This window comes from Ammodytes marinus (genome assembly GCF_949987685.1).
Source record: "Ammodytes marinus genome assembly, chromosome: 16".
Classification (NCBI taxonomy): domain Eukaryota; kingdom Metazoa; phylum Chordata; class Actinopteri; order Uranoscopiformes; family Ammodytidae; genus Ammodytes; species Ammodytes marinus.
In genome coordinates, this window is record NC_137220.1 from 23,308,176 (window position 1) to 23,335,540 (window position 27,365).

At 40.7% G+C, this 27,365-nt stretch overlaps 2 protein-coding genes across 2 annotated transcripts; one reads left to right on the top strand and one right to left on the bottom strand.

Annotated features, from left to right (window-relative positions):
- Window positions 1–523: 523 nt before the first annotated feature.
- tom1l2a (target of myb1 like 2 membrane trafficking protein a) lies at window positions 524–21,532 on the bottom strand. The gene is made up of 15 exons (XM_080043757.1): window positions 21,453–21,532; window positions 16,829–16,913; window positions 15,494–15,572; window positions 14,969–15,118; window positions 14,205–14,339; window positions 13,949–14,092; window positions 13,332–13,448; window positions 12,499–12,632; window positions 12,091–12,133; window positions 10,877–11,048; window positions 8,485–8,587; window positions 7,447–7,522; window positions 4,028–4,087; window positions 3,416–3,452; window positions 524–3,319 (listed from the first exon to the last, which is right to left on the bottom strand). Exons 1-15 carry the CDS (start codon window positions 21,502–21,504, stop codon window positions 3,174–3,176), a joined length of 1,533 nt encoding a protein of 510 aa, XP_079899883.1. The 5' UTR covers window positions 21,505–21,532; the 3' UTR covers window positions 524–3,173.
- Window positions 21,533–22,480: 948 nt separating this feature from the next.
- drc3 (dynein regulatory complex subunit 3) lies at window positions 22,481–25,705 on the top strand (the record flags this gene model as incomplete). Its single annotated transcript, XM_080044610.1, has 10 exons — window positions 22,481–22,640; window positions 22,724–22,840; window positions 22,952–23,118; window positions 23,297–23,443; window positions 23,871–23,998; window positions 24,065–24,239; window positions 24,339–24,470; window positions 24,602–24,653; window positions 25,361–25,482; window positions 25,610–25,705. 10 exons carry the CDS (start codon window positions 22,481–22,483, stop codon window positions 25,703–25,705), a joined length of 1,296 nt encoding a protein of 431 aa, XP_079900736.1.
- Between the last annotated feature and the right edge of the window lie 1,660 nt (window positions 25,706–27,365).

Below are 27,365 nucleotides of genomic sequence, written 5' to 3' on the forward strand. Positions count from 1 at the left end.
GCACACACATGAACACAACAAAAGGGGAGCCCCTCAAAGGCATGGTGGGGAAATAGGTCATTGACCTAGAATAGCACTGCAAAGTTGTTGTCATTAGGAGAGGAGTGGAGTAAAGTTAAAGGCCTGTCAGAGAGCCTGATGTTGCTGGTGATTGGGTGTGTTTGTTTAAAGGCGGGGAGCATGTCTTATTCACTTGCTTTCTCGCTTGATTTTTAGAAAAACCTTCAAATGATGCTCAACAACGGAAGAAAAAAATTACAAATTACAAAAACTCTGTGACCAGGGCTCTTTTTTTTTTTACATTGTGTGTGCTATGCTCCGGGAGCAGAATGGATGAAGTGTGCATGAACCAACAAGTGGAGGGGGTGAGAGTGGGGGACATCATGTGACATTGAATGGCAATGTACAGTGTGCAAGATTGAGGGCGGGTTGCATCAGCATGCACATGAATAAGAAGAAGCCAGGGAGATTATCACACAGCCCTTCACTGTCAAATAACCACAAACAGTTGATGAGGTAGATGTCACACATTGCTAGTGTTTTATTGGGCAGTTACATTATGTGCGTGAGGCCAAAACAAAAAAAAACCTGACCAGTTAGTAATGGCAGCAGACAAGCACAGCCAAAACACACATGGGACACCTACTGACAGAAAACAAAGCATCTCCTCTGTGTCCACAACACAGCAGCTAAACAATCTGCTGTCATCAGTATTTAAAAGACATTCAGTAACATTGGGAGGGATACATGTTGCGATCAGGACTGTTAGCCTCATAAAAGCGACCATCACAAAACACGGTTACAGATCCAGAGATGCGTAACACACAAACATAAAGAATTACTAAAGGTTCCCTTTCAAAAGGATCTCCTGTTACATGTATTAGTCATCGTCTTTGTTCAGCCTGCAAGGTTAAAGATTTTTTTAAAGTGATTGTAAATTTAACGCTACTATCTCAGTTACCTGGCAACCATATTAAACCTATGTAACCGTATGTTACCACACAGCAAGCATTAAAAGAAAAAAGCTAAAGGTCATAAATTAATCCTTTGCTAACAACTAAAATTGTTTTAAATATTTAATCATAATGATGTAGACAAATCATTTTTTCAAATGCCACCACTGCGTGTAAGTGATAAGAAATTTAACAAATCATGAATATATCCTTCTTTAGTGGAAGGCCTGTACTGACAAATAATTCAACAAGTAATTTTGTTGCATGATTTCACAACTCAGGAGGGGATTAAAATGGAATGCCTTCATTGACAAAGCTTTTGGTCTTAAAAAGAAAAGAAAAAAATGTATTTCAAGCGCTAAGCAATGTCACAACAAACCAAAGCCTCTGCAAAAGAACTGGAACGTAGACAGTTTGCTTTCTGCCTCAAAGTGTGTGATCGTTAGCTACACCAAAGACAGGAACTCCAGCCGGAGGTACTTTGCTGAAATCAGTCAATCACAGAAATGCTTGGCAGCAGCTCCAACAGGGGCAGATGAATCACACCCAAATGAAAATATAAACAGAATGAAAAAAAAACGCCTTTGACTGTACAAATCAAAGACAGTGCAATTGTATTTGTTTGCCTCAAGCTTGAGCCTCAACCACTACAAGATTAATGATGACCGGTACAAACCGTTTGTTTTTTTCCGTTTTTTTTTTTACACAAATTATGAAAATACAATCAGGGGATCAAATAAAACAAACACCTCTCTGCCTTCTGGATAAGACTATGAGCCAATACAATTTTTACCAGATACAGAAACCTAAAATTCCTGTATTTTGAGGTATATAGATTACATTGTAGAATACGTTTTACCAATATGAATATATCCTTTACAACAGCGCATTACTGAGAGCTACACATTTTGTCCATTATGGTGTCATGTTGATAATTGAAATGTCATATTTTGTTTTAAAACAGCCTATGCTCCTAAAAGTCTTTTAGCAATCCTAAATTAAACAGTCAATCCATCCAATTCTATGTGAAGCAAGCGCTGCAATAACAGTTATAAAAACTTATGTGCAAAATGAAGTCCATCTGAAGACCACTTCCCATCCCCTAGAAAAATAGTAACCATCTTGTAAACACAAAGGACAAAATACAGATTTTCTTTTTGCTTCAAAGTGCACAGACATTAATATAGCAGGGGAAAGGAAAACGTTAATGATCCCTTATATTTCATACATAACACAAACCTTGGTTATCGTTCAACAGGTACAATTCAGTGCTATTTGGTCATTAAAGCCTTGATAATACTCTTTGGAATGGCTGAATGTTTTCAGTATTGTTCGAGAGCTAATTTGTTGAAACTTTTTACGAGAGTAGAAAAGGACTGATGGGAAACATTCCATGGGCATGTTGCTTCCCCCTGGTCATTTGAAATACATAAGGAATCCTAAGTGGTGCTTTCTATAAATATAGTTTTCTTTTTCTTTCTTAAATTCCCTTTGGTTAAAGGAACGCTGGCTTACGCTCATTAAGATTAGCTAAGATCTAGCTATCATATCCCTAGTTAGCAAAAGTTAGCCTGCTAACGGACGCCTTTTCGCCACACTGCTTCAGGCAAATTGGTTAATAAAACGTTTTGCCTTTCCACACTTATATCATATCACATTAGAAGCCTGGCTAGAGCTCTAACTGGAGAATGTGTTGAGAGAGAGAAAAAAATAACCATAACTACAGCGCTAGTACATAAAGAACAAACCATAAGAACAATAAATGCATAAATAAGCTGATTAGCTGAATGCAGTTGAAAAATATAATAATTAATTGTAATTTCAATTGAATTCTTCCACACTGACACTATGCATTGCCCTGCAATGAAACGTTTTCCATTAGTCTTGCAGTAATATACCACATTTTTAAAACCACATCTGACAAGTACGGTTGTCTTCCTTTGGTGGCACGTTACGAATGAGATGCAGGGCTGCGGGTCGTACATTCCTACACTGAAAATATTAATACATCCATTTATAGTAAGACGTAAAGCGGTCGTGATCAGTAAACAATGACGGACCTCTGCATGTTAAAGCAACACTGTGTGGAGGAGGTGGCGATCACTTGCTACACCACTGAGTTGAAATGGGATTGGAACAACCTTTCTGGAGGAATCATTTTTAGGAGCGAGGATCTTTAAGATGCCCTGGAGAGCAGATGGAGGATCTCTAGAGAACAGTCTACAAGGCAAACAGCGCGTCCTCTGTCCGCTCAGCCTTCTTGTGGGAGCCGCCGGGGGCCCGGGCCGGGTGAGAAGGGTTTGCCCCCGGGGGAGACGGAAGAGTGTCTGCCACATTCGCTCGCTCCTCCAGGAACTTGTCGAATTCTGAAACAAAACAATTAGATCTCAGACGTGGAGGGGTCGAAATTCACGCAAGAGCAAGTGGAACTTTAATAAATAAATTGTGGTAGGTCTAGGTACCTTCACTGGTCACCCCTTCCTCTGCGGAGTCCCCTTTCTATTAGGAAAAAAAGAAAGTTGTAAAAAAATATTATACAGATTTGGGCTGAGGTCTTCATTAATTGAGTTGTTTGGCAAGACAGAAATAAACCTTAAGTGTACAGTTGGCAGCACAAGAAGCTGACACACAAAATCACACAAAGGTCAAAGGCCTGTAAAGTTCACAGAAACTGAAACACATGTAGATCCATCACACAAGCGTCCTTTCAAACTTTCCCGCAGGTGAAGACAACAAGGAACCTTCTCCTGCCCAACTCCACAACCTCCACATGCATTATGTTAAGGAAGCTGGTATCTGCCATTCTAACGTGACTATTGTTAGCACTGTGTTAACATTTGTAAGTCACACCTCACAGTCAACCGTTATTTGTCAGTCATTGGTGGAATCGTTTTAGGTTCAGTCAATGGAAGAACGTGACGTGAAAAGTAACTGAAGTATACAGTTGTGTGAGATGAATGGAGGAAGAGTGCTATCAAAGAAAAGAAAGGCAAAACCGAACCATGAGTAGAAGAGAGAGAGAGAGAGAAAGAAAGAAGATAAAAAGAATATAAATCAAGGTAAAGAAGTCTCACCACGTCAGCACAGAGCCACGTCTCTATGTCATCCATGACAGAGGATTGCGATACAGGGATCTATGGAGCAAAGCCACGGACAAACCAAAAAAAGGTAGCACCAAAGCCACACAACAGACAGACACCAAAGCCAGATGTAAAAAAAAAAACAGAAATTGTAACACACACACACACAAAATAACAAGAGCAGAAATCACCAAAGGCTCAGAGAGGAAGATGATAAAAAAAATAAAAAATTTGAACAAAAATCTAAATGCGCTCAAAACACACACTCGACCCCACTCTCTTACGGTGTATCGTGTGCTCAGCCGTCTTCTCAGAGAACGGGACTTTCCCCGGGATGTGCACTGTTCTCATTAGTTCTGTAGCGCTGACATGGCTTAACAGCTGCGGACTAATGTCACACAGCAGTGTTAATTATTCCACATCATTAGTAAATTAGCAAATCGCTTGAATGCGATTAAGAAATTGATTGGATGGGAGAAGCTGAAAGCACAGGGACCATCGAGAGGAAGGGCGATCCCCCACGGCACACACGTACAGTAGATGGAGAGCGCACACACACGTTATACGTACACACACACACACACAATCAAACACACACACACACACACACACACCATATAGAGCACACTATGGAAGGCTGCATGGTGGGCAGTGACAGTGATGATGGGCGCCATATCACGGCGTAGCGGGTGTATTATGTATTCATGTTAGTGTGTGTGAGGGCGCCATGAAATAGTGCCACTGAAATCAGGACTGGTAGTAAAGCATGTTAGTTCAAACTTTAAGTCCATCCATGAGGATAAACAATTGGGAGCAACTGGAAAAAGTGACTTGCGTTCTTTTTGTTTGCCACACACTGTACCTAAAACTAGTGTTGCCTTTGCAATGAAGTCAAACAGTCCACATTTGAAGTTGAGCTCATACCAAAGTTGAAAAGAGAAAACTGTTTCAGCAGCTTTTAAACTACTAAAGTACTGGCCGGGGGTTTCCTCGATAGATCAAAGTTATCATGGTGAAATAATTTCAAAATAAAAAGGTCAAGGCAGTCGGGCAGTGAAAGCCATTCACAGAAAAGAAAAAAGAAAAAAGAAATCATGCAGCAACAGAGGAGAAAGATGGACAAAATGTGTTCCTATGAATCCTTTAGAGTTCAAACATTCGGTCAAGACATCAACTAAAAAGTCGCAGAGATACAAATCTCATATATCTGTTAGTTAGTTGATCTATTTCTAGTTAGGATGAGGCATGATGTGAGGTTGTCGTTAATTACATCTGGTTGGTTATCTAACACCCAAAGACAGTTAGAGGACAACTGACAGATACCCTCCGCTACACAGCAAACCCCCCCCGGACCATTTCCTCATCCTTCTGACGCTCAGATGATATCTTATCAGGGCTTTAACCACGTTCATGGCTGTGGACTTGACCTTGCTGTGTAACAGGGGTATCCGTGCTTCTCTGCTGTTTTTAGCATAGTGGGGCTGTTAGGAGATGAATCGATGCTGATGAAAGTTACTGGTGACCCGTCAGGCTCATTATCAAATCCATAAAGAGGTGACATTAAAGCGGGAAAGCAACAGTAATTGGGTAAAGTGTTTAGCGGCCATGTCCATCCATAGTACAATAGAGGTGGGCAATACAGTATGTATCACTATGTAAGTGATTGTATATGCATAATTCTCTCTGGAAATTGCTAAATTGGTTATACCATTTAAGTCCATGACATAAACACTTATCCTGTCATTTCAGTATTTCCATATAACAGTTATGTTTTTGTTTTGCAACCTTGCCTGCAATGGCCGAACAAAACCAATGAGACGGATTTCAATGAGACGGCTTCTTCATCAGGTCAGGAACAGTAGAGCGAAATTAGCACCTGTCCTGACTCCTGGCATATTTATCAATCCCAATTAAGATATTGTCATTTAGGTTTGATAAACTTTACAGAAATTTCAGTTAAGGTGAGGTGGGCTAGACTGTGGTTCTTATTACACAATAAGTATTTTGAACCAATAAGGCAGTTCTCTGCCCGAGCGTCGTATCAAAACAATGACTGTTTTATATACGGCCACACCCACACAATCCTGGATTTATAATATTTATGAACATTTATTTATTATTATTTATTTTATACATCAGATTTTCGTTAGCGCTTATTGAGGCACCCAACTTTTAAATCATACGTTGATTTTTTTCTATTTTAGACCAGGTTTTAGAGAGGCTTTAATGCATCGTCATATTGCCCTCCACTAGCGTATATCTGGACTTGACATGGAGGTGATGGAAACACTTTTTCTTTGGTCTTGGGCTTGTTGGAGCATTCCGAGACAGAGCAGTGAGAAGGGAGATGAGGCTGTAAAATGAAGAGCAGCTCATGAGGTTTACGGAGAGTGGTGAGCATGGTAGTGATGGCTGAGGTGAGGGAGGGAGGGAGGGGCGGGGCGGGGTGAGGAGGACACACTGAGGATGGAGTCCTCACCATTCCTTGGGTAATAAGCCAGCTGTCTATGGGCAGCTCCTGGTCTGCCGGGTTATCATCCCCTTTTACACTCAGCTGAATCAACAACAGAACGACACCTTACACAAGAGAAGAGAGGTGGCGGACCCCCCCGCCCACCACCACAACACAGCAAAGCATAGCACAACACACAGTGCAGAGAGAGAGAGAGACACAGAGAGAGAGAGACAGAGGAGAGGGCAAATACGCATGAGACGATTGGCATTTACCGGAAGGAGAGAAAAAGGTAGAGCGGAAAATGGTGAAAAAAGGTTCATTCCATAAAAATTAAAATGAGGAAAATTAAAAAAGGAGAAAAAGACTTTAAACTCAATCAAATAAAAGTGTACGAATGGCTCTTGAACTTAGTGTGAGTGTGTGTGTGTGTGTGTGTGTGTGTGTGTGTGTGTGTGTGTGTGTGTGTGTGTGTGTGTGTGTGTGTGTGTGTGTGTGTGTGTGTGTGTGTGTGTGTGTGTGTGTGTGTGTGTGTGTGTGCTCAGTCAGGGGAGAGTGACTCAACTAAAATCTCAAAACTAGCATGTGACTTTTTTGTGTTTGAATTCCTGAATGTGCCATAATTCTATTTCAATAAATATTAGAAAGGGAAATCCGATATCTAGTTTGAAATGACACATAAAGCACAAGCTTGAGGAATTTACTCACTTATAGGGTTTGCTTAACACTTAAATAGTTAGCAAATTGTAAGACCATTTATTATAGCTGTTCAATTCCATCTACAGTTAATATAGAAAGCTACACATTATTTCGTTCGATCAAATTTCCCTGACGCTGCAGAACAGCATTAGAGAGCATCACATGCAGGGAGTGGCCGAGGGCTGAGGACAGACTCGTACGGGATAACACAGCACCCACACTCGGTATACAGTTGAAAGCTGCTTTTAAGTGAACTACTCACCCCGCCTGTGTTCTGTTGTCTCACATCCAATGCCGAGGCCAGGCCGCCCAGAGCCTGAGGATCCTCATACTTTACACTGTGCATGAAAAATAACAACATATTGGACTGAAGCAGAAGAATGGGACATTTTAAAGACACCAACTAAAACAGAAAGACAACCCAGGCCTTTCGCCCTCATTTAGATGATACCAAAATTATATTATATTATATTATATTATATTATATTATATTATATTATATTATATTATATTATATTATATTATATTATATTATATTATATTATATGTTTTATTTTTAAATACAACAGTGTCTAGTGGGAGATGTCCTAATGCTACTAGCCATTTTGCCCTCTAAAAAAGACGTAAAGCACAGGAGCAGTGAAAGAAGAAAGAGGAGAATGAAATGCAACTAAGGTCGCTGTCCGGTTTTAAACCCAGGAGGTTGGCTGTTACATGGCGCGAAGCCCTGAGCCACCAGACACTCATTACACAATTTGTACAAACATTCATCCAGAGCAGTAGGGGGACAAAGTACCAATTTCTACAGAAAAAGCAGCATCAGTGGACTGTAATGCAATGCAGCAAGGAAGAGGCACGCTTACTGCACACATTTTCCCATTTTACTCCACTGGGAAACATGTGGCTCATGCCCCTAACTTTATCACTTTTATTCTCTCCACCTTAATGTTGGACATACAGAGGGAGGCAGCAAGTTCTTGACAGAGGAAATACCAGATTAACATCTTCACCCTAGAGGTAATCAAAAGCCTTTAGGCAAGGAAACACCTTGCGTAAGAGGATGGAGTCAGGGCAGGTTAAGAGACAGCAGGCAAATTAAAAACTCAATTATAATACTTCCTTAAGAACTAACAACACACAGTGAACATCAGTGGGGGAAAAAATGTAGAAAAGTGCCCAATGTGGATTGAATTTAATTTTAATTATTAAAAGATGGTTATGAATAAATATTTAATTCGAATAAATGACATCCCTGAATAATAGCAGCACACAGGGGAAGCTAAATTGAATCTAGACCTACTTCTTGCGTTGTTCGGCCAGAGAGCTGCTCCTGGTGTGGGCAAACATGTCAAAGTCATCCTGGTTGTGTCTTGATACGGTCGACTGGGTGTCTGGAGCTACATCTGGAGAGGGGAGCAGAAGAAGACGGAGAAAGATAATGAAGCGAGATTTAAAGGAAACACGACAGAAAGAACTGGCAGGATGAATTGGAGGAACAAAAACAGTTCAATGAGGATTTAGCTCTGAGCCAGATGAACCAGAGCAGGAATGTTTAGAAGCTTTGACCAGAATACAGTCATATGAAAAAGTTTGGGAACCCCTCTCAGCCGGCATTATAATTGACTCTGCTTTCACAAAAAAAAATATAAAAGTGGTATGTCTTTAATTTACCAGGAACAGCTAAGTACTGGGATGTTTTCCAAACAAAGATTTTTTGAAAAGCAGTATTTGGTTGTATGAAATAAAATAAAATGTGAAAAACTGGCTGTGCAAAAATATGGGTACCCTTGTGGTTTTGTTGATTTTAATAACTGTAACAGCATGTAAAACTGATGAATTTAAACACAAAGTTGGTTGGATTATGTTGTTAAGCCTTGAACCTCATAGAAATGTCTGTTTAATCATGAGAAAATTTATTTTAGGTGCCTAAATGCAAGTTGCACTTCTCTTTGACTCTCTGCTGAAGTGAGACAGAATGGGATCATCAAAACAGCTCCCAAAAGATCTGAAAAACAAAGATTGTTCATTGTCATGGTTTAGGGGAAGGCTACAAGAAGCTTTCCCAAAGGTTTCAATTGTCAATTTCGACTGTAGGGAACGTTGTCAGGAAATGGAAGGACACAGGCACAGTGGCAGTTAAACCCAGGCATGGCAGACCAAGAAAAAAACAGGAGCGACATAGGTGGAGGATTGTGAGAATGGTTGCACACAACCCACAGATCACCTCCAAAGACCTGCAAGAACATCTGGCTGCAGATTGTGTATCTGTACATCGTTCAACAATTCAGCGCAATTTGCACCAAAACATCTGCTTTTTATAAAGACCAAATAACTTAATTTTTGTCTCATCAGTCCAAAGCATTTTCTTCCAATATGAATCTGGCTTGTCTAAATGAGCTTTTGCATACTCCATGCAACTGTATCTGTGGCGTGGGCGCAGAAAGGGCTTCCTTCTCATCACCTGGCCATACAGATGTTTTGGTGCAAATTGCACTGATTTGTTGAACCATGTACAGATACACAATCTGCAGCCAGATGTTCTTGCAGGTCTTTGGAGGTGATCTTTGGGTTGTGTGCAACCATTCTCACAATCCGCCGCATATGCCGCTCTTGTACTTTTCTTGGTCTGCTAGACCTGGGTTTAACTGCAACTGTGCCTGTGTCCTTCCATTCCCTGACAACGTTCCTTACAGTAGAAATTGACAATTGAAACCTTTGGGAAAGCTTCTTGTAGCCTTCCCCTAAACCATGATAATGAATAATCTTTGTTTTTAAGATCTTTTGGGAGCTGTTTTGATGATCCCATTCTGTCTCACTTCAGCAGAGAGTCAAAGAGAAGTGCAACTTGCATTTAGGCACCTAAAATAAATTTTCTCATGATTAAACAGACATTTCTATGAGGTTCAAGGCTTAACAACATAATCCAACCAACTTTGTGTTTAAATTCATCAGTTTTACATGCTGTTACAGGCATTAAAATCAACAAAACCACAAGGGTACCCATATTTTTGCACAGCCAGTTTTTCACATTTTATTTTATTTCATACAACCAAATACTGCTTTTCAAAAAATCTTTGTTTGGAAAACATCCCAGTACTTAGCTGTTCCTGGTAAATTAAAGACATACCACTTTTATATTTTTTTTGTGAAAGCAGAGTCAATTATAATGCCGGCTGAGAGGGGTTCCCAAACTTTTTCATATGATTGTACTTGTAGAGCGCAGACACTTTATAGAGACCAAATGATGTTCTCCACACTCGAAAAAAATAAAATAAAAATTGATTCATGTAGAAATCGCGATTCCCTCTCCTGCCATTTTAAATCAATTCGCAATTTGCCAAAATCGATAAAAAAAATATAAATAAATTAAAAAAAAAAATTTTTTATGTATTTTGCTGCCACCGGTAATGTTGACTTGCCTTAAAATCACATGCATTACAAGCTTCACATTAAAATAGACTTAAATGAAGATAGATAAGACATGCACTTTAATTTGCTTTCATGCCATAATTTGCCATAAATGTCTCTTTGCACACAATGGACTGGAGGAGATCCTGAAATCCTCCAGAATTCGATTTTGAACGGGAATCGTTTTGAATCGGAAAAAAAATCGATTTTGAAGCAAAGAATCGGAATCGAATTGTGGGATTCCAAAAGATTCAAGGACCTATTTAATACTATTTTGTTGTTACCCAGACTAGCAATGGCAGAGGTCAGAGAGGCTGTGGTGGGGTTATGTGCTGGGGAGGCTGCGGCCCCGGCTGGAGAGTGGCGCGCGGGGCTGGAGGAGATCCTGGGTGTGACCACAGCAGGAGAGCCAGGGCCCAGGTCTATCAGGTTGTCCTCTCCGGCCTCATTCAACATCTGAAAGGGGGACGGGAGAGGGTCATTAACACAGTGAACAATTCTGAATGAATTTGAATAAATATGAAACAACGCCAATAGTTGATGCTTTGCAAACATTTATAAATGTAACAGACATAAATGAAGGAGCTTCTTAGTGTTCTTGAGAACATGAGATAAAAGTATTTGTTCTTGGTAAACAGAGAGAATACTGGTATCAACTGAAATCTACAGGATTGACTATTGACACAAGTTGAGACAACACTGTGGGTCAAGGATTTATGGATTGGGGGCTGTGTGCAGGAGCTATACTGAGGGTTGAATAAACAGTTGCACAAGACTTCCGATGTGTGAGACAGAGGGCAGGATGGAGGGGAGGCGGCGGCCTGTAGCATATGTAGCATCTACTGTAGTTTCACACAGTGGTACTGATGATGACACGTTGCTATATTGGCCTAAGAAGTTGCACCATATTTCAGGCGTGATAACATCCATCACTCCATTCTCAGCCCTCACTCTGGCTAGGGCCAAATTTGCTACAACTACTACGTCATACTTGCCTCCATCAGCTAGCCACAACACAAACAGAAAAAGGACACACACACAAACATCAACAGAATGCCAAAACAAACATGTGGGGGTGTAGCGAGCAATGCCTCAAATCCTCTGGCAGAGATCACTCATACTGGCAAATGTGCACTCTAAGAGAAGTAGATTGGAATGTGTTTGGCTTTGCTCTACCAGTTTCAAATAATTCACTATTCGATTCATTTAAAGTTAAAAAGGGATGATTTATCAAAGCTGCAGTGGATTCTGTTTGCTATTATGATATGCAACTAATAGTCATTATAAGTTCAGACGCTCAAAATGTATTATAATGGCTAAGTGGACGGATTTATGTTTGAAACATATGATCCTCTATGTTGTGTTGCAAAGGATGTATTAAAATGTGAAAAAGAAAAAATATTTTTGTGAATAGATGCAAAAAAGCAAACAGAAAACAAGCAATCCTAAGAGACTATTTAGTATTTTGGTTGTTTGAGTTCCTCTTGATGGTACTCACCCCGTTGTTTTGTGCGGCTCTACCCGACCTGTACCTCTCGTACCTGAAAGCAGCACCCACAAAAATATACCTTTTTTTGAATGTTTTACCAAAAGCTTTTGCGAGGTTCAAACTGCTTGCACATCTTTCATCTTCAGACACTTCATGAAGGAGACATTTTACCAATTTGAAGCCACAGAATGTTCGATAAAAGGATAAACGGTGGTGCAACAGTTTTTGAAACAAGATCAGTGACTTTTGAGATGTTTGAATTTAAATTGTGTTTCCTCAAAAAACGTGCACCAACCATGTGTCCCATAAAACATAATGGAGCAAGTTGTATCTCACACTTTGAGTAAATGAGTAAATTAAAAGACAAAGTTATAATCATTTTTGAGTGTGTGCGTGCGTGTATTGATGAATCAGCACCTCTCATATCGGAGGAAGATGTTATTGAGGTCGTCGTTGACATGTAGCAGCTCCTCAGTCACTTCCTCGTTGGAGACGCGTGATATGAGCTCCACTACTCTCTGCTGCATGGCCCGGCACGTTCTGTTCAGCTCCTGGGATAGGTTGGCAACATCAGCACATTGATCAATAGAGTCATTGTTAAAAATCTAAAGAAACGTAGATGTATATTCACACAGCAGCAAAGGGAGCTGGACAGACATATAAACACAAACTATAGGGCGAATTGTGACATAACATGAGATAAGGAGAGAGCATTATCTTAATTTGGGGAAAAATACTACAGTATATGTGTTTTTTTTATATTTTTTACATTGAGTAAGGGAGAAATATTTGCTCTGCAGTGTAAAAGTTTATGTAACTGTATTTTTCCATAAGCAGCTGTAAAAAGAAAGCATAAGAAAGCCAGAAAAAGGCACCACGGAGCCAGTCAACTGGCACAGGCGCCTTAGCTCAGGGCCAGATCCTGAGCTAAGGCACAAATACCTGAGTGGATTAAATCACTCAGATTAAACTCTGCGTGAGTTTCTTTAGAACTGGTTAATTGCCAATTCCAGAGATTGTACCGCAGCCAACTGGTTACAACACGGTACAAAGAGTGGTTGGGCAAGTTGAGCATTTATCCTCTGAAAACTAAGAACACTGCTCCCCCTGGTGGCTGCACATGACTAACACTTGACTTGCCGTCCATGCCACGTTGGAAAAGTTTTCTGATCCAACATCAACTTTTACAGTGTGAAGAAAATGGATGAAGTTAAGTCACATATAGCGTCGTTTTTTCGTGAGTTTCTAACCTGAAGCAGTTCCAGGTCGGAGGCCTCTTCCTGACCGGGGACCATCTCTGTCAGCATCTCTGACATGACTTTGGTGTTTCCTCTCACCACGTCCAGCTCACTGCGCAGCCGGCCGATCTGAGAACACACAGACGGTTTAAAATGATATTAGAAAACATTCTCAGACCTCTGGCTCATAGAGCTCTCCAGTCATTTATATATGGAGAAAATTCGATATGACGTTTCAGGGAAAGCAAAGAAGGTAAAACAAATATGGCAGCCTTCCCTTGACTATGTCCCAGTACTACTTGACACTTCAATTGCCTTTTATCAGTTTGACATTTGAAATAGAAATCTGTATAGTAGAGAACGCCATGTTTGTTGTTTATACTATTTTATCTTTTATTTTTGTATTCCTTTTTCAGTGTTTGTAATGTTTGTGTATGTGCATAAAATAAAAATCTATAAATAAAGTATTTAAAAAAAAGAAAACATTTTCAGTATCAGCCATGAAACAGATGCTTTTGAAGGCAGTAGATCGGGGTTAGTCGTGATGTCCAACTAAAATCTTGTAATCCGCTTGATTTTTTTCAACTGAACAACCTATTTCAGTGCTAGACTGGTTGGACTCCCATCACCTGCTCAGCAGTAGCGGTGATTGGGCCGGGCACGCTGGGGACCTGTGCGACAGAGACAGGCGTGGGGGAGGGCATAGGAGTCCGGGCAGCAGGAGATACAGGGGATAGGTACTTGATCATGGCTGGGTCCACCTCTGGTGTACCCTGGAGAGAAACAAAAAGAAAACAAAAAAAGTTCCCATAAGGTTTCTGCTGTGTGAATATACATGCACGTGCTGGTACTTTGTAGAGTACGCATATTTGTCTTTTCTCTCACCCTCTGCGGCGTGTGGATGGGAGACAACGCATCCAGGTCGGCCATTGGGAACTCAATGCCTTTCCTCTTCAGTTCCTCGTAAATGTGGACCACGCCGGTGAGATCTGGGCTGCTCCTGAAGGCATCCGCCCAGGCCTGCAAGGACACACACACATGTTGTAGTCTTTTTACACCACAATATCAGTACAAAGCAGTTCTTAATCCAGCCCTGTGTGCAAATCCTTGAAAGAAAAAGGAAAACTAATGATAGTCAATGAAGTCTTGCATCTTCCCAGATGTATATACACCGTCTGATAACATAAATAGACAGGCAGGGCAAGGCAAGGCAAGTTTATTTATATAGCACCATTTAGACACAAGGCCATTCAAAGTGCTTTACAGGGGCATAACATACATCAATATTAGACAATAAACATTTAGACAGCAATGTAGAATTTAACTTAATTACTCTCATAGTTTCAAACTAAATTAAAAATATTGGGGAATCTGTATTCACAGAGCAAAGGACAGAAAGTCTACAGCAAATCTTTACAAATAAAACAAAACCACCTGTTGCCCAAGGTGACCTGAGGTAGGGTTAGCACCAGAGGCTTCCCAGACACTACCATGGGCAAAACGGACTACAAAACGGTTACAATCACACTGGGCCATTTAACAATATACGATTTTGTGACGTCATGTGTCACATTATTTTTACTCAGTAATCAGTAAACTATACTAAACTGCAGGATATTAACCAACAAAGAAGAAGAAAGCCCTAATACCTGTATGAGCGCCAGCACTTTGTCTTGAACGATGGTCGGAGGGTTGGTTTTGGGGGAGATGACTTTCACCAAAACGCCATCTATGAAGTCTCTGTTGGCCACCTGGACGTGAAACCTGTGGCCGCAGTTCTTCACGCAGGTCTCCAGCACCTGCAGAGAGGGAGAGCAGTCCAACAGAGCCATTACAAGGAGCCTGGCACAGATCATACATTAATAAATAAAACTATGGGAAAGCAGGAAAGATTTGTGTAAGAGGCAGCCTGGACAAGGAAGGACTTTGCTATATAGTGCTTGTAAAAAAAAAAAAAGAAGAAGATCTCAGTCAGGATGCTTTTATCAAACAAAGGGGGGCTGTGTCATGAGTTTACCAATGTGTCAGGTGAATTTGGTATTTTATGCTTTTTTTATTATTAGATAGTTCAGAGGTGAAATGACATGCAGACAACTGATCCCTCCCCGCCCCCCCCACATCCATGTCTGGTGAATTGAATGCCAATTTTGTAAGAAAATGGAAGAACTTCTCACTGTTAGCGCCAGCATCACTTCTCTGTAGTTCTTGTTGCCACTCAGCCTCTTCTTCAGCGCCCGGATGGCATCTTTAGGCCTACAGAAGGGGAACAGCAGAAAAGGTAGACAGCTGGATGAAAAAGCACCCTCCCCCTGGCTGAGCACAGGCATCACATATCTTTGACTTTGTTGGAATAAATTGTTTTTCCCGTGCACACATTAACAGATGCTTAGCGGCCGGTCTGTCGTGTGTGTGTGAGCTATTTGACTAAAGAAGGAGAAGAACCAGAATCCATCTGTTCCTCTCTCTTCATTTAGTTTCCATTCTGCGTGCGACAATCTGTTTGGGGTTGGGGTTGGCTCCCTGCCTCGCAACTGCCCCGTCTCCTGGCTGCAGATGAGGCATGAACTAGCTTTTTATGAACTTCTTCGAGAGATACGGCGCATTTACGGAGTCAGGGAGCCGAAATGAATATAAATGGATAGGGAGCGTACATTCTGATATATGGCTTCATTGTACAGCACTCTGTACGTGTGTGTGTGCGTGCCCGTGTGTGTGTGTGTACAGTCACATGACAAACATATGTTCAGAAAAAACATATAAAGCTGAGCAGACACTGGCTGAACATCTCGAAAGACAAGAGGTTCTGTGTTCTGTGAAGCAGAACTCCCCCGTGTGTGTGTGTGTGTGTGTGTGTGTGTGTCTTGGCGAGGGCCCCGTGTCACATGCCAAAACAATGAGTGTGTAGGCGTGAAGAATGTGAAAAGCAGGGGAAAAAAGAGAAAACGCTAATGGGAAAAATGAAAAATAAAAAAAGATAGATTCCAAATAGTCTTTCCAAGTAAAAAAAAATAAAGGCTGTCTCTGCATTTAGAAGAATACTGGCCTCCGGGAACTGTCTGATCAACGGTCCTTACTATACTGTGGGTAAAATTCAAAACTTTTCTACAGCATACATCACCATAAGTGAATTCAGTGGTGTTGAAGAAATATACAAAAGTGTTTCTGTTCAAATTCTATAAACACAAGAAGCTGGGTAACTTTATAAATAGAAGACTGAAAAAATAATTGCATTCATTCATTCATTCATTCATTCATTCATTGGTCAGTGACACCCAAAGAAAACAAAAGCCTTTCTGTAGTGTGTTGTCAAAGCACAGTAGTCAGTGTATTATTCACTGGAGTCCCAGTGAAAATTCAACAATGCAAGTTGTGGGACTCACTGACCACAAGATTCAGGGACCATAAATCTCATAGACCAAATGGCTTCACTTAATCTACCCAACGTGAATGAAGCAAAGTATAACCCAAACCAAATAGTTAATATCTTTTAAAAAGGTGTGGCAGCTCACCCCTCCTCCGTCTCGTTTATGATATCGCAGATCTCCATGTTAAGGGTCCAGTCCTCATTCTGTAGGCCTCCATCTGTGGCCCTCTCTGGAGGAAAACACAAAAACATTCAACAGAATGTGTATGATTATTTGATGTTATTTCCCCCCCTTAAAGCTGGGGTATGTGATTTCTGATTGGTCAAAGTTAACATGAGCTGTACACTTTGACCAAAGAGGGACCAAAAGAGAACAAGTGGAGCGGTTGAGGTATTTGGATTCGAATCTCTATCCCAACTGCCATTTTCTCCCCAAATCCTACACCCCAGCTTTAATTCACCCACGCACCACTGAAAATAAATGTAAGTTGAAGAGCCCCAACTTTACTTCTTCATAGTCCCCACAGAAAGAATAAGAATAAATTAAGCATCAGTTTCTATTTAATTTACCTTACAATCAACATTTGATAATACACCACAGTATTTAGGGTTTCACACTCAAAAACATCAGTGGATCTAAGCCGAGAAAAAAATATAAAAAAAACTGAAAATTCTCGTGAAATAACCAAACATGGTTTCATAAAAATACTGTATTCATGAATAACATCACTCAAAGTAAGACGCTTAATGAGAACAAATATTTCAAGGCCTTTAAAAAAAGGTACGGTTTGTTATATCGGCGTATTTGGCAGCATCTAGTGGTGAGATTGAAACAACAGACTATTGCACACCTTCATTACCAACCCCTGCCTTTCGGAGAATTTACAAAAACTATGGTGGCCTTCAAGGACAAGAAGCCTGTTACTTAAGATGGCATCATCCACCAGTGCCTCAAACGATAAAGAGAAGGTGTATTCAGTTTATTTATTCTTTAAACTCTTGCTACTTCTTCTTTGTCTCCCAACAGGTGCATTTCCTTAGGAACTATAAAAAAAACGTGTAAGGCCGTTAAGTCTGTCCGTTCTGTTATTCGCAAACATAGCGTGGCAACATGGCAGCGTGCCCTATGTAGATAAAAGACTCATTCTAAAAGCTAATAAAAAAAACGTATTATACACACATTAAAACATAATTATGAAAAGCATTTTGTTCTGCTGAAAAAATTATGAACTGATGATTAGTCATGAAATATGATAAACCACTTGTTGCCTCAAACTCTGGTGACCTAACCAAGGAACCCAACCTTCAGAAGGGAAGTGTAAAGCAATAGCTCAGAGGAAAGTGAAAGCTGATTGTGGGTGTGATGTGAAGGGTGCATTGAGCCACAGTGACCTGCAATGCTTTTCCCCTTCACACTCCACCCCTACCATTTAATAGCTACAGCCAGGAAATAATGTGATCCAAGCTGTGAGGAGCAACAGTGACGAACTGGTGTTGCTGTCACCGCCTCGTCTCCTCCTCCTTCCTCTGCCTCCCCCCAAATCCATCCATCATGTCTGCGACTGTGGATATCTATCAGGATCTCAGTGGTGTGGGCAGAGACAGAATAAAAAGAAGAGGGTTTTTTTTTCCCCCACAGTGAGCTGTGAGCAAGGTGCTGTGTGACTGACGCTAGACGGTAGATTCTTATTAGCAGATCCATGATCTTTGGACAGGATGAGCGTCCCTCCCTGAAGCACAGAGGCCCCCGAGCAAGCTGTCATGCCCGGGGCCAAGGCTCCCGACTCGGGCTGCGTTGCCTTTTGCCTTCTGGGGAGGCTCAGTGTTGGACAAGCCTGACAGCCAGGGCTTAGTCATGCTCTACCTCCCCCTCTCTTAATCAACTTGTCACATACTGAGAAAGCACAAAGGAAGGAATCTTTTTTTTTTTTTTTTTCACACTTACAAACACACTTATCTATTAAAATGAAAAAGGAAAGGCGATTTTAATGTGGGCAGCGTTTTAACAACACACTGTACCACCAACGTGCCTTGGTGTTAGGGCATTAAGAAGCATAACGGGCATATGTTTGGAAGCATTAACCAGCTACTGGCGTTGGGATATCCCATGTAATCTCCTCAAGGGGATTGTCAGGTCAAGGCGTGGGGAGGAACACAGGGAGCAGAGAAGAAAGGAGAGGGCAAGAGATGAGCCAGAACCACAGTGAAGAACCAGAGTCTTGCTAATGAAATGAAATGCCGGCTGCTGAGTTTATTTATTTATGGCGTTGTTTCAACCCCCCCGCCCACCCACAAACCCACCCATCATCCAACCCAGTCCTAGGAATGGACACCACACCAGGGAAGCAGCCAGTCGATCACATGGCTTTACTGGTGCCAGGCTGTGCCAGGCACTGCCAACAACAGCCACACAACTCAGTCCCTCTCTGGCCCTATCGCCGACACGTTTTGTCCTTTTTATAAGACTCTTTTCTCCACACGTTTTCCTCTGGTCAGAATCTGTATTTGACTGACTTATTCGTCTTTTAGGAATCTCAGCAAGTTTAGAAGTCTGACACCAGTTGCTAGCCAAAAGCAGAACGTCTGAATGTTAAATATTTCAGAGGAACTTTGCCTGGTTGTACAATTATATTGGAAGAAATGTCTGGCATTTAAAAAGGGGGAGTCAGTGATTCTGGAGAATGCTTGTTCGGAGGGCCACCATAGCTAGCAACATGCACATTTTACAGTGTGTAGGCTGTGTATTAACACTGGATTTTTTTTTAGTGCCCACGGTATAGACAGGTAGCGGATCGTGAAAAGATACTATTCATTCACTGATATTGACAAAAGGTGATTTTGACAACAAGCATTGTCCAGAATCACTGACTCCACCTTTAAGAAAAGAAGGACATGTTAGACTGAGCTAGAGGCATAGAGCTTTACCGTTATTTCATCTCAGTCCAAATGTGTGTAAAACTGTAACACCACCAGTTCTATTCACTGACAGACTGTGGTGCATTCCTAACTACTAATACATCACCAATATTTTTCATATTAAAGGAAAAAGGATACAGCAATATAAAAGTGGGTTGAGTGTCATTAAGCTGCAAAATGCAGAAGTAGAGAAGTAAAAATCTAAAAGAAAGCCATGACTTGAACTTCCCCTCGCAGTAAAGAGATATGCATGAGCATGGCACACACCTGCACGTGTCATTCAATACCTCTTACTCCTCCAACACATGTTCAGTCACTTAGAGAAAGAAAAATCCCAATTAAGATCTTCACAATACAACTGTCATCATATGCTATCCGTGCCCTCATGTCGGGCTCCCTCTCAATTTTTCAGGTAAACCGATCCCTTTGCCCCAGCTCTGTGGTGAACAGTCCACTGCCGCAGCCGTGCAGACAGGGGGCCAGAGAGGCTGGAGATGAAGCCAGCTCTACATTGTGGGGGGGGGGGAATCCAACATGCGCGTGCATTCGGCCCACTGCTTTTGCATGCGTGACCTAGAAGGACCTCTGTCTTTAGAGTGAAATGCTTGAGACGATGCCCACAGCCAGTAGCCGAGTGGCCATTTTGGAATGATGACATGGCACAAAGCAGCTGACCAGTGGGTGTCGGGCAACGCTCACCAAGCCCTGAGGCATCCTTTCTCCAAACTGCTTCCAAGGAGCACTGCTTTTTTCACTCACAGAAAGAACATATGTGATCATCAACAGATGCTTCTGTCACAGTTGCTGCATTTACTTCAAAGTAAACATGAATCAACAGTGTGAGAAATTAAATGTTTGGCCCACATCTGTTGACGTAGGCGCTAAACTAGAACAACACAGGAAACGCTGCTTATAATCCAGCCACTATGACTGTTTACATGGGGACCAACTGTTTACAAATCTCAAGTCAAGGTAGGAAACTATTCAAGAGGAGCAAAGATGGTGGTCTTTGTATAAACAGGAACAGAGTCGTTATGATGATGCTGTAACACAGATGTAACACTATGGCGGTTGATGTTTTGTCACTAGATTTGATGAAACTGATAAGAAAAGTAAACAAAAGGAAAGGAAATGGTTTGCATCTAGTCTATGATCAGACAAGACTATATTATTTTCTGTAGATGCCACCGAAAAGCTATCCTTGTTTTTTATTTGATTTGTATTCGCTCATGACAAAGCAAAGCCTTGGTGACTGATAACTTTTCTGGGTCAGAGGTTGTTTATCTCTGAAGCAGTTTTTGCAAACAATAGGCAAGTTGCAAAAAGATAGATGGATGCAACCACACCAAAGGGATGTGGTAGGCCACGTCTCTTGAGTATTTTCTTATCCTCTACAGTAAACGAATCAACACCACAACACAGAGCCTTGTGCAGCAAAATAAAAACCAACCGGTCTGATAAGGGAATATTGAACTTCAACCGCACTATAAAGCGATGTCAGTAACTAAATTGCATATGTCTTTCCACCTCCTGTAATGCCCCTAAATGTACAGAGCAATGTCAAAACCAGATAAGAATACTTTGGCGTAATGAATACAGCGGACTAAGTTATGGTAGGTTAGGTTAGCAGGCTAAAGAAAGCCCTGATCGAGTATATGGTGGTTTGCTGCGATGATGCTCGCTAGCGAGCTACTTCCAATCGAGCGAGCTCAGGCGCCGTCATTCCTAACAGAAAACACACAAACTGCCTGTCCACGCACATACTCTGTGTGCGTGGACAGACAGTTTGTGAGGCAGTCTGTGTGGTGTAGAGAGTATACCGTCTGTGGTGAATAGTTTCAAGGCAAACCTACCTATACACTGGCCCACGGGAGTGCTGTACGGATTGCCGAGTAGGAACTCCATTTTGACAACAAACAATCCGTTCGGGAATGACAGAGGCAGAGGCTGAGGCCCAATAAGCCCCGCCCGCCGCGCGATGCTATTGGTCGAAAACAGTTGAAATCAATGTCTGTCATGATGAGCAGCAGAAGCTACGTTCAACAAACATTTTTAAACATATAAACACGTATTTTACATGATAGCGCCCCATATGTATCTATAAATGCACGGAAATACATTGACAACGACTAAGAATTCAGGCAGACATTATTCCTCTGAAATAAAGAATGTAGATATAGGCCTACATAACTTTTGACTAGATAGGCCTAGCCTATTCCCAACATTGCACCTTTTCTTTTAACCAAATGGAATCAACTCTTCACGAGAACTACCGTTAGTCATAGCAGACAGTTAGATTTGTGTTGTTATAATATTAATTGGTCAAGCAAGTAGGCTACGTTTTGAAGTTAAAAGATTAATTTAACGGAATTATTTGAGCGTAGCCTACTTGAACGCAGCTTAAAGTCAGCCAGTTGCTATGTGACGAGTAAACAAGAGAGGTGAGAGGTAAGATATATGACTGACTGTATGCTTTATCTTTGAGCAAAAGCTTGTAATGTTTGTTTTTTACAATGCACAATGCTTCAGCAACTGCTACATTTAGATTATGTTTGTAAATGATAGATAGATAGATAGATAGATAGATAGTTAGATAGATAGATAGATAGATAGATAGATAGATAGATAGATAGATAGATAGATAGATAGATAGATAGATAGATAGATAGATAGATAGATAGATAGATAGATAGATAGATAGATAGATAGATAGATAGATAGATAGATAGATAGATAGATAGATAGATAGATAGATAGATAGATAGATAGATATGTCTTGTAAGCATTTTGTTTGGCATTGTCTTGTGACCACATGACTGTCTTTCTTCTCTGAGCAGGTAGGCTACAGTGAAGTCCAAGTGTGCCCCATTCTAGCAGCAGGATGAACGGGCCTTATGGTCAATCTGAGCCCATTTGGATGGATGAGGAAGTTCTGCAGAAGGCCGTGGAGGAGCAATTTCCCGAAGATCAGGTTGGGGGTATTGCGAACGCAAAGGGAATCCACTTCAAGGAAACTCTTAAACTACGTCTGGAATACAGAAGTGAGAAAAAAAATTAAAACGTGTTAATCAGTGTGTGAATCTGTATTGAATTGAGGTTCTATTGGACGTTGTTTGTTTTGCAGACATCCTTAGGATTGACCACCTATTGGAGTTCACGTCGTTGGTCAGGCTCGATTTGAACAACAACCTCATAGAGAACATTGAGGGCTTGGATCGGCTAGTTAACTTGACGTGGCTCAGTAAGATGGAGTTTATTAGTAGCCTACTTTCTTGTCATCATTTGCTCAAGGTATCTCAGCCCAGAAACTAGACCAGTGATATTGACAGTCATTCTAAATGTGTCTTTTTAGATCTGTCATTCAACAACATAGAGAGAATCAAGTGCCTGGACTCTCTGCGGAAGCTTGAACTGCTGAATTTGTCAAACAACAGAATCTCTGTCATTGAAAACATGGACTCACTTGAGAAACTCACCCATTTCTTCATTGCAAACAACCTCCTGGGACACATGGACAATGTAACAAAATAATTATTATTGCATAAATTGTCATTATAAGTATATACCAGCAGTTATAGCCTATGAAACATTAGTGCATACGTATTGCAAATATGCAACAGTTGTGTTTTCCGGTTTTATAATATGACATTAAAGAGTGTTTCCTAACCCAATGCAAATTAAATGCATTTTTTTAAAGGTGCGCTATCTCAGGAAGTTTAAGAACCTGTACGGCATCAACCTAAGTGGCAATCCTGTCTCTAAGGAGGACGATTACAAGTATTTAATCGCCGCCTACTTTCCAAGTTTGGTGTGCCTGGACTATAGATTACTTGACAAAGAGACAGTAAGTAACACCAGTGGACTGTCTGATCTCACACCCAAGTTACAATCTGTATAATATACTTAACTTTCATAGTGTTAACTTACTGTAAATTTTTTCTATGTATCATTTTTCTTTTAAATTATTCAAATTTTTCTTTTAAATTATGACGACCCATGTTTGTTTGGAAATGGGTACACTTGTGTTTTGCCATGTTGATACTGTTGAAGCAAATAACGCCTTTCATTGTCCAGAAAAGGGAAGCTTCCATTAAATACCAATATCTCCTTGAGGAGATGAGACGGAAGGAGCTGCAGATTCAGCAAGCCAATGATGCTGAGCAAAGAAAGGAAACTGAAATCAAATTACACAAGGTAATGTCACTTTGGGGGCGACAGAAAATATTTTGTGTACATAGTGTGCATTAGTTCAGTCCTCTTCTTTCTAACAGGATGCCTTTGTGGAGTCCCTGAATGGCTCTTATCTGTTTAAGAGCATGGTACGAGATGACCCAGAGACAGAGGCACTACAAAGTGTCCCTGGAGTGGCACTTCTGCTTCAAACATATCCTTTGTTGTCGTAATCCATGCAGGTGTAGTAATACAGACAATACTTACTATTTGAATTCATTAACCCTACTCTCACATACGAGCACCAAATGTTGGAGCTGTGCATGCAGTTGTTTGAGACAGGCTTGGCTGAACACAAGCGAAGAGAGACGGAGGTGAACTCCTTCCTAAATGATCAGACTAAGGCTGTGAAAGACAGCCAGCACAAAGGGACGCAAATATTGGCAGATTTCGAGCAGAAACACAAAGAGGTGAGCTGTGAGGAGCATTTCAATTAAAGAAATGCCCGTGGTTATACTCAGCATACTGAATGATCCACGCTATATCTTGGTGTGTTCACACTTTTCTAGAGGAAGCTGGAGCTGCAGCAGTTATCCGACCCGAATCTGTTGAAGGTCAAGATCAACCACTGTAACCATGAAATCAACCAACTCTGTAAAAGCCTCATGGCATTGGAGTTTCACCTTGTCAGCCAGCTGGAAGTAAGTGTGTCTGTGTGCATGCTCATATCAATGTTATAATATAATTCACGTTCACACCCACATGTCAAAAACTGTGTGCATCTCTACTTTTCCTTTTGTTTACTCATAATGAGGCCTCCTTTTCATTTCAGGAAACCATCAATATATTTGACATCGCCATCTCAGACATGGTTGGCAGCTTCAGTGAAACAGCTCAAGGGCTATATCCTTTTATCAGTGTGTATCATCTTAAGAGCTTCCTCATAAAAGGGGAAGCAACTTGCTCCCAAACCAATTTAAATTTAATAAGATTTGTGTTCCAATGGCAGTTGCTAGCTCTTTGTAGTCGTTATACCAGTTTTGTTTAAAAACTTTGATGTTTGAATCATGTGACACACACAGAGGTTGGGTGCAAAATGATCAAAATGTACAGTGTATATGATCAGTCTTATTTCCATGACACAGTTTTACATTTTCTCAATGTCGAGACCTGGAGGATAATTATCATCAGAAGGTGCGGGAGATTACTATAGCAACTCTGGAGAGAGTGGCCAATGACAACTTGGAGGAGGACATGCCAGATGATGTTAAAATGGTAAGTGTTATCCCATTTAGACCAGACTGGCTTTCAGAAATGGGATGACATAACGGTAACGATTGAATTATTGGGGATTACTCTATTATTATCAGTTTTCAGTGTAACAGTACAACACCTTGGCCTAAAAGTCAATTGCTCTATATTTTACTTGTATGTTAGGAAGTTTTTATATTTCTGTAGATCTAATATGAGTGCTGATGACAGTATATGGGCCAGATAACATGAGAATATGGTTATATTACATGTGTCAGTACCCTCAATTTTTAAGCTTGCATTTTTGTGTGTGTGTGTGTGTGTGTGTAGCTGTTTACAGACAGAGAGACAGTGATGGACGCTCTGGCCACCGGCCACGAAAACCACCTGCTGAAGATCAACGATCGAGAAACTCTGTTGGTAACACGTGCTAGTGCCTGGAAAGTGGCCTTCATTAAAGGGGTAGAGAGCTGACATTATATTTTAAAGAAACACCCAAGTTGTATTTTCATATGGATGACAAACATCTCCTCCGTATCTCACCTTCATGTCATTGTTTGCTTTTTGTCTTTACGGGTTATAATCACAGATTCAAGACAAAGAACTTAAGTTGAACCGGTTGCGCATCTCAGACATCCACAGATACCTGGACTATTTGAGGGAGCAGCTGAAGGAGTTTCATTAGCATCATCAGTACAACACTTAACCCCAAAAATATTTGTTTCTGCATTTCATATAATGGACCTGTACATTTTATCAACTTGATCTGGACAACATTAACACATGCCATTGTGTCCAAGAAAAACTGCTGTTATTATTTAAGCTCTACCCTTTTTTGTGCAAATGAACACTTTGGGGCCATTGCTGTTTTTTTTTATTTTAATTATGAATATTCACCCTTTCTACCTTATTATGCTCTAAAGATACGTAGTCATGTACCAGGGAGCGCATAGATCATTTAGACCTCACAGGCCCAAAAGAACAATTAAAAGTGTTTTTGCAGTATTTACTGGTAGTTATCTTTACTCACAGGTATTTTTCTTTCTCTTCTTTTCTCTTTAAATAAAGAACAAAAAAGATGTCTAAATACTGATCTGTATAATGTACTGAAATTTTATTAAAAAAAATAATAATAATAAAATAATGGAACCTAAAATGCATCAATCTGGTGCACTTTGAGAAGAAAACTAAGGCTAAAGTGGGGGCGGGACCCGATAAGCCTTTGGCTTCTCCTGCTTCCCTTCGGACGATAACACAAAGTAATATGTATGAATATGCAATGAGAAAATTATGTATTATGTGTAATTGTCCGGAAGAATAATAATAAATAAATCAACTGTGTTCAATGTAGTAATTTTTGTTTGGACATATCTGTGTCAGATGCTATTGGAGAGCCTGAATACACTGTTAAGTTACTTTATTAGTCAATGGTTGGTTACATTGAAATTTGTCTTTTCGCATATCCCCTCTCAAGTTATTACACTTCGGAGGGGGTCAGAGCGCAGGGTCAGCCGCAGTACAGCGCCCCTGGAGCAGTTTTGGGGTTAAGTGTCTTGCTCAAGGAAACAATGGTAGAGATGGTGGGCACCGTAGACGTAATACCAGCCTCTGCTAGTTTTACAACTAACACCCTCCTGTCTGGTGCCGGGGATCAAACCAGAGATCCTCATGGTTACTGGTCGGACACCTTTCCTCTCTAGGCTATCCTACCACCCACTGTTGTCAAGTGCTCCCTTTTTGGCTGCTCCAGATGAACTGTTCAACTGAATATTGAAGTTGTAGCTGTCCTTCAAGAAGAATCATGGGGGGTTGAGCATATTGTTTATATTTCTGTTTTTACAAGGGTTTAACCTGGACAAGAGGTTAAAATAATATTACAGTCAATGGGAGAGCAGAGGTGTTTACTCTGTGCTTTGAGGTACAATGTTCAAATGCTGTAAGTCTGACAGCTTAGTAAAGCAAAGGTGACACATTTGTCTACGTTCTGATATATACATTGTTTGTTAAAAGTTAAAGGTGTAGAAGAAGATAAAAGGATTTAGTGAAAATATTTTGAAGAAGCTGAATGACAGCAGAGCTGGAGTGTCTAAGGAGCCCAACACACACCCATTATAAAGTCCAAAAGCAGCTGAAAGGAGCACACAACTTAAATTGTCACCATTCAAAATGTAAAAAAGATTTTAAAAAGAAAAGTCATTCGGTAATAGCCCAATGTCTTGTGACTTGATTTGAAGGCTGCTCCCATACGCTTCCATGTTAAAAAGCTGAATATTTAAATATTTTAAAAGTTTTAAAAAACTCCAATAATGTCCTGGAGGAGCTTCACATTTAGATATTTGAATGGT

Excerpts from the sequence above, each read along its gene's own strand:
- tom1l2a (XM_080043757.1), bottom strand. The coding sequence starts at position 21,504 with ATGGAGTTCCTACTCGGCAATCCGTACAGCACTCCCGTGGGCCAGTGT. Across the intron at positions 15,119-15,493 it reads AAGTGATGCTGGCGCTAACA|GTGCTGGAGACCTGCGTGAA; the intron begins GTGAGAAGTTCT and ends CCCTCTCTGCAG. Across the intron at positions 12,134-12,498 it reads ATCTTCCTCCGATATGAGAG|GTACGAGAGGTACAGGTCGG; the intron begins GTGCTGATTCAT and ends TGCTGCTTTCAG.